At 36.0% G+C, this 7,130-nt stretch overlaps 1 protein-coding gene across 3 annotated transcripts; it reads left to right on the top strand.

Moving 5' to 3' along the window:
- Positions 1–3,669: 3,669 nt before the first annotated feature.
- Positions 3,670–6,767, top strand: LOC134236863 (uncharacterized). Of its 3 annotated transcripts, none has more exons than XM_062719019.1 (2): positions 3,670–3,754; positions 4,946–6,766. In XM_062719019.1, exon 2 carries the CDS (start codon positions 5,002–5,004, stop codon positions 6,634–6,636), a length of 1,635 nt encoding a protein of 544 aa, XP_062575003.1. In that variant the 5' UTR covers positions 3,670–3,754; positions 4,946–5,001; the 3' UTR covers positions 6,637–6,766. The 3 variants fall into 3 exon arrangements, with proteins under 3 accessions (XP_062575003.1, XP_062575004.1, XP_062575005.1); XM_062719020.1 differs by lacking the exon at positions 3,670–3,754 and adding an exon at positions 4,060–4,138; XM_062719021.1 differs by lacking the exon at positions 3,670–3,754 and adding an exon at positions 4,713–4,804 and having other exon boundaries at positions 4,946–6,767.
- The last annotated feature ends 363 nt before the right edge of the window (positions 6,768–7,130 follow it).

Here is a 7,130-nt window from a genome sequence, read left to right as displayed (position 1 = left end):
ATGACGCGATGGCACGAGAGCGATGCTGCGATGGTGCGATAGCGATGATACGATAACGATGAACCGATGCTCTATCGTGTCATTATCAGTGCTTTATCGCACTATCGTCATCGCATTGTCGCACTATCGCGCTATCGACTCTTTTGCGCATGCGCTATTGAGAAGAGAAATGGCGTAGGTTGTGAAAGTATGAACAGAATATATATCAGAAATAGATCTTACTGGGTGAATAAACTTCACCTGGGAATTAAAATTAACCATGTCTTTCTTGCCAGACATATAACTAGTTAGAAAATTGTTAAAATATAGTTTGATAATCAAGATAAAGTTAACAATACACTCATCTTGTGACTGATGTAAAAGAAATCGAAATCCGCGTGATCTAGATTTTGGTTTCTAAACGGGGGGGCGGGGGTTAATACTGTAGATTGGGAAATAATAACGAAGGTTTTACTTTCACTATGTTCGCGATTCATCTTTTTCCCGCAAAATTAAACCCATCGGGAATGCTATCATTAACTATTAAAAACGAGTAAATGCTTATACGAAATTTTAATTGATTTCTTGCATCGTGAAATCAGGGACTATAAATATAGGTATATAGGTTCCTGGTGAAATTAAAACAATCGCTATTGTACTTTCTGAGAAATCGTGAAATTTTAGCACAGTTAAATACAGTATTCAAAATTAAGAAAATTTAAAGCAAACACAAAACAAATGTCTTCCTCCCTCTCTCCTTTTGGTACTTCGTGTTTGTTATTTAAAATATGATTATCAAATACAAAATTAAAGTCAGTTAATTATCACTGGGCAATCAAATCTTTGCTTGAATTAACTACCTGCTGAGAATGCCATCCTATTAATATAGTTGATAGAGCGATGGTGCGATGAAACGATGTCGATAGCGCGATAAAGCAATAACGATGACACGATATAGCATCGCATCATCACTGTCGTGCCATCGCATCATCGCTATCGCACCAACGCATCATCGCTCTCGTGCCATCGCGTCATCGCATTATCGCTACATCGTACCATCGCTTCATCGTCGTTGCGCTATCGCATCATCGTCATCGTGCTATCGCGCCATCGTTATCGCACCATCGCTTCATCGTCATCGCATTATTGCGTCATCGCACCATCAACTCAAATCTCGATGGTACGATGATGCGATAGTGAACTGCGTGGCCCTATCCGGATTCCATAGGGACCTGAACTCAGGGCCTCTCACATTCGAAGCGAGAAACATACCACTAGACCACGGAATCGCTTTACATGGCATTAAGTATATGCAGAAGTGAAGTCACATACATGTAGATATTCATGTTCGGTATTGTCAAAATTTTACACAATCCATGGTGTTTGATTTATTTAGCCTTTATTAAATTAAACAGTTCTAATAGATGTAATAAGAACAAAATGTCTGCCGAGAACCTGTTTTATACGCAATAACTCTCCTCATGCCCCTGTGCTAAAAATAGCGACATGTAATACCATAAATACTAATAAAACAAACGGGGCGGGGCACTTTGAGAGGGGTGAGAGAGGTCCTAGGGAGTTTTGGCAGGCGCGTAGCTGCCTATACGCAAGTACGCAAGTGCGTACACATCATTTTTCAAAAAAAAAAAAAGAAAGAAAGACAAGAAAAAAGAATAAAAAAGAAATTAGAGATATTTATTTATAGAAAAAGAGGCACTATCTGTCTTTCAAATTATTTTACGTCTTATTGTTTCTATTCAAATTTTGTTCAGAATATCGTTAAAATCCAGTCTTTTATAAAATCAATTCCACAATTCTTGAGTAAGAAAATATTGTTGAACAAAAATTTTCAACTGTTAATCCCCGTAATCCTGATTATCCGGACAAATACTAGCTGCAGATCTGTAGCTCTCTGGTTGACAAAAAAATCGGATAGACAAACGAGAGATTTGTCTATCCGAATTTTTTTCAACCAGAGAGATACAGATCTGCAGCTAGACAAATATGTATTTGATGAAGGAAAGCGATCTAAGTGACATTGATCTAAAGAAAAAGTTACAAGAATCTTGGAAGACTATACAAGAATTTCCGTTGAAGTAATGAATAAATATCGATAAACAAAACAACAACAACAACAAAAAAAAAAAAAAAAAATGCAAAATTCAAATTCAATTACTGAACAAAATAAATAAAGATATATAGAACATTTATGAATATCTCCTTTTACTGATGTTACCAATTTATAGAATTTAAGTACTCTCACATTGTTTAAGCTATCAGAATATAAAGGTTATCAAAAGACTCACACCCCCGTTTATATCTGAAATACTTTAAATCCAATATGATAACTTATTAAATTACTTCTCTGTTTTATCTTGTCACACTTGGAAACTTTTTTTCCAATACCAATATATTCACAAATTAATTTGATCAAATTATCCTTCTCTTCCTGAAGTATCCATGAAAGTATAACTTAGCTAAGTGTTTGGTTGAGAAAAGAGATGTTATGTGATTTAATTCTTTTTAAGGAAAATGACTGAAAAATTTCGTAAAATCCAGGAGCTTCCCCAGACCCCCGACCATTTTCTGCGTACACTTCATTTCAATGCTGGCTACGCGCCTGTTTGGTATAAAATTACATTGCATAAGCTCAAAATCTTCTTGAAATATCGCCCGGAAATGATAGTGTTACACACAGACAGAATGTATAAATACGACCAAGAACTTTTACCTTTTGACCTCAAAATCAATGAAATATATGGAGATAATTAACAGTATTCAAGCTCAAAAGTCCATAAAACAATACACAATAGGAGCAGATCAAACATGGACCTCCAAAACATCAGAGATGGGATCTCACTATATACCAGTGAGGGGGTTTCATATTTAGACCTTTACTCCGCACACAGTGCCATTGAGCAGATAGGGATCTTAATCGTGCCAACGCCTGTCATGGCAAGGGGTCTAGGTGTTTAAGGTCTCATCTGAAAAACCTGCAACTCTCACTTTAAAGTTCCTAGAAGTTGGCGAAGGAACAGTTGCTACTTATTTTACATCCACTTAAATCGGGATTTGAACCAAAGACTTTCTAATCATGGATATTAGTGTGGAATTTTTTTTTCGATTTTGAACCCAAAGAATTCCGCTTATAAATAATTAGAGAAACAATTTCAAGCATAAAAGTTTTGTTTGTCATAATTTCAAACCTTTCAATGATACGGACTTGACTCTAAATACACAACACCACATTTGAATACAACTTTTATACGTTTGAAACTTTAGACATTTGTCACGCCTTTTTTGTCAATCTTCATTATGCAGCTCCAGAAAAATGATAATTTGTGTTCTAACATTTTTATTGATTGATATTTTTCCTTATTATTCATATGGATTTAAATGGAACTGTAAGCTTGGATGTAAATGTTAGTGTGTAAACCTCCATCGGCAAACAAATTTGTGAAGATTTGTGGAAAACCTGGGAAGGGGGAGGGGCGGTAGTTGGACGACCAAATTTTACGGCCGGGGGTCGGTAGTCGTGTGTGCTACATGGCACAGAGTAGATCAGTGAAGGTGAACGTATAATGGTTTGTGCAGAATAATCTGTCAGTGCAATTACCAACATGAAGTGCCAACATTCGCAGTAATACAGTCGCACCAGATAAGGGTACCCATTTAAATGCCCCAGTCTGATTGAAGAAATGATAAATTGAACCCGAGCTCTTGACGACATAAAAGGTCTGACAGAACAAAGGATATCGGTAGAAACGGGATACTAGTAAGTTTAGTTTATCTATATCCTCTGTTTAATTCTTCTAATAATTTGAAGAAAATCTCAAATCAGTTATGCTAAATGACCTCAAGTAAAAAGTGTCAACAGAAAAACTAATACTTATGTCTTTATTTTTTGGCCTTCATACGAATTTAATCTGCTCAGAAACATTCTACACACCCCTTTTTGTGTTACAGAACAAATAGGAATAATCCACTAGTAAGTAGATGTTTGTTTGAAGTAAGGTTTAAACCCCCTGCCTGTTTATAAACCCTATCAAAATCAAAGATTGTCTTAATTGATATAATACAAGAAATTCTTACGATAATAAAGTTAAAAAGTTTGATCTTTGTAATGGATCGCTAATGTTGGAAAAGTGAATTTGCACAGGTAAGTTCATTATAAAAGTGAAAGTTGGTTTTTATCTCAACAAAACAAAAAATAATTATATTGTGAAAATGATTCAGATATTTAATATGACTATTTATTTCGTGTATCTGACTACAATGAAATGAACAAATACATCAAAGTACATACTAGTATGATGGTTTACGTGAAATATTTTAATAATTTATTTAATCAATCTGAAATCAATATTATACATGTAATATCAAAAATGGGCTCAAACTAGATATTGCTTATGCGACAACAAAAGCATTGATCGAATATATGATCAAGATTTTATTTGATCACGATGAAAGATCACAGATGTGGTATCTAAAAGCAGTCCAGAATAATTGAGAAGTTTCTCCAAGTTCACATTGAATTGATTAAAATAAATGATTTCGGTTCATATTTACTTAGATTCAAATCTTGAATGGAACGTAATGATAAGTAGAAAAGTCGTTTGTTGTGAAGGTAGCTTTACTGATTAAATCCAAACGCTTATAAAGGCACAGTGAACAATAGATGATTTTCTGAAGAAAGGACTAAGGCTTTAACACCTCGATAAGCAATAACCGGCCTATAATATTAATTCCAACGAAATAAGGAGCTCAGTTTGACAGGAACTTGATTACTGTCAAATTTCTAATTTTCATTTAGTAGAAAATCTTGGTAAGTCAAATGTGCAACTAAAACTGTTTCCCCCCTTCTTGTCGATCTTCATAAGCATTAAACTGTCATTTAAATTCCAAAAATGCTTTGGAATATTGACTTTCATTTATGATTGATTTAACTAATATTCTTTTCTTCCAGGTGTGTGCCTTGCTATGAATGAACTCAGCCAGGCAAAGAGACATTAATATCAAGACATGGCGGGTACCATTCCCTCTACCAGTGGGCCCTATGTGCTCTCCAATCCAACGGACCTCCGCATCGGCATTCCGAAGACCCCCAGCCGGACCCGGTATATAACCGTGGCAAAGACGCACGTGCCTTTATTTAGTTACTCGGACAAACATAAACGAATCTTCTCACGCCTCCCGGTCGAGAAAGATGACTTCCCACATCTTCCACACAGAATGTCCACGATTCCAGAAGTGAAGAAGTCTCAGCTTAGACCCAAAGTTTTGAGAAAACCTGGAATACTGCGCATGCACACGTTTTCCGAATTTAGTACAAGGACTGAACAAACTGATCTTTCTAAGCTTCAAATCAGCAACCAAGAGTCAAGTGAAAGTTCAGAAGGGGAGTCGGCAAAACGGACAGGAAATGGGTTTAAAAAGCAGGAGTATCTAGTGTCTAAAATACAAATTCAAGAGAGAGAATCGACAATGCTTTCTTTGGATGGAATGTCATCAAACTTGACGTGTAGAAACAAAGACATTATAAGTGTTGAAACCGCCGTGAAACAAGCCATCAAAAGATATATGACAACCATTGAGAGACAACCTAAGATACAATTCAGACACAACAATGAGAACATGGCTGTTGTGAACCACTCTAAGAGGGAAAGTGTAACGGTGAACGAGGCAGAGGTGTCCAAGTCTGATCCAAATACACACAAACACGGATCAAAACATTCTTCTAAAAAAGAAAATTCAAAAAACAATAATCAATACGCTAAGTTCATGAAACCCATTCTATCAAAGATTATCACCTCTACGCCAGCTTGTATGTTTAAACTTTTTGGTCCCATTTTACTCAGCGCTCCGCATGGGATCAAACTTTGGCGCGGTGGAACTGAAGGACGCAGACGACGCATTCACTATCGCGAGATCCACGTCACCGAAATCTTATTGAAAGTAGCAAATGAAATCAATAGAATTGCTGGTATTCCGCCGAGCTTTATCATATGGGACAGGAGAATGGCAATGCCAGCGGACTTCAAGAACTTGGACCCAAACTACCTCACTGAGAAACAGTTTTCACAGTCACCATTCCACGAGGCGTTAGAACATTTCAAGCAATTTGGACGAGACAACAAATTGCCGATACTGCACATTGATATGCACGGAAAGAAAAATCGGAAAACAAATATGGATCTTGATGTGGGATTTAAAGCCATGGAAACTCACTGGAAAGAACCAAGTTTTGCGAAGTGGTTTAAATCTGAGACCGAAATCGCGTTCACAAATATGTTCAGCGATCCTAAATATACGTATGAGAAAAACAACATGCGGTTTACAGTCAACGTCAACCCCGCACTGTGTGGTGACTGGGGTGGTGACCTATACACCATGACCTGTCAATCCGTTGTCATGGGAACACCCGCCTTTCAACTAGAAATGCCACGTGCTATACGAAATCAGCTTATAGTTGATGATGAACTAGTCACAAAGCTTGCTCAGAGTATACTCGACATTTATTCTATTTGCTTAAATAACAGCAACCCACTTCATATAAGGATACCAAAGAGGGAACAGGCCTTTAATAAAGAACTCATTGAAAAAACACTCGCTGATCATTTGAAAATTGAAAAGACATTTCAAGAAAAACAAATATGATATAACGATCCTTTAGAATTTATTAAATAACAAACTGAAAAGCATTAATTGAAACAGTATACATCTCAGGAAACATGGAAACCAAATAGTAATTTTCAAATAAAAACATTCAAATTTAAATGGCTCTTCCAGTGGAAGACTGAATGATTTTTTGCGTGTATTATACGTGATATGTAAATAAAAACATGAAAACAAATTCACATCGTTGCATCTTTATATTAAAGAACAAAAGATTTTTACAGCTATGGGTGACCAGATGGCGGATTTAAAAAGAAAATATAGGTAATATCTCCTGCATAACAGTAAACTTTAAGTCATTTATAGTAAAAAACTAGGGCTGGATTGATATCAGGATTGAAATAGGTTGTACTGATGCTTAAAATTAATCAGAAAAAGTTAAGTACTTGTACATGTAATCTAAGGTACATGTATGTCTTGAACTTCATACACATATTCGGTAATCAAACCTGAAGGAAAATGAACAAACTCCTTAT

Source organism: Saccostrea cucullata, unplaced genomic scaffold, assembly GCF_032062105.1.
Source record: "Saccostrea cucullata isolate Sc308-1 unplaced genomic scaffold, CSIRO_AGI_Scuc_v1 ctg12, whole genome shotgun sequence".
NCBI lineage: Eukaryota > Metazoa > Mollusca > Bivalvia > Ostreida > Ostreidae > Saccostrea > Saccostrea cuccullata.
This window is presented reverse-complemented; position numbering and strand designations above follow the sequence as displayed.

What these genes read in the sequence shown, in the direction of transcription:
- LOC134236863 (XM_062719021.1), top strand. Translation starts at nt 5,002, where the DNA reads ATGGCGGGTACCATTCCCTCTACCAGTGGGCCCTATGTGCTCTCCAAT.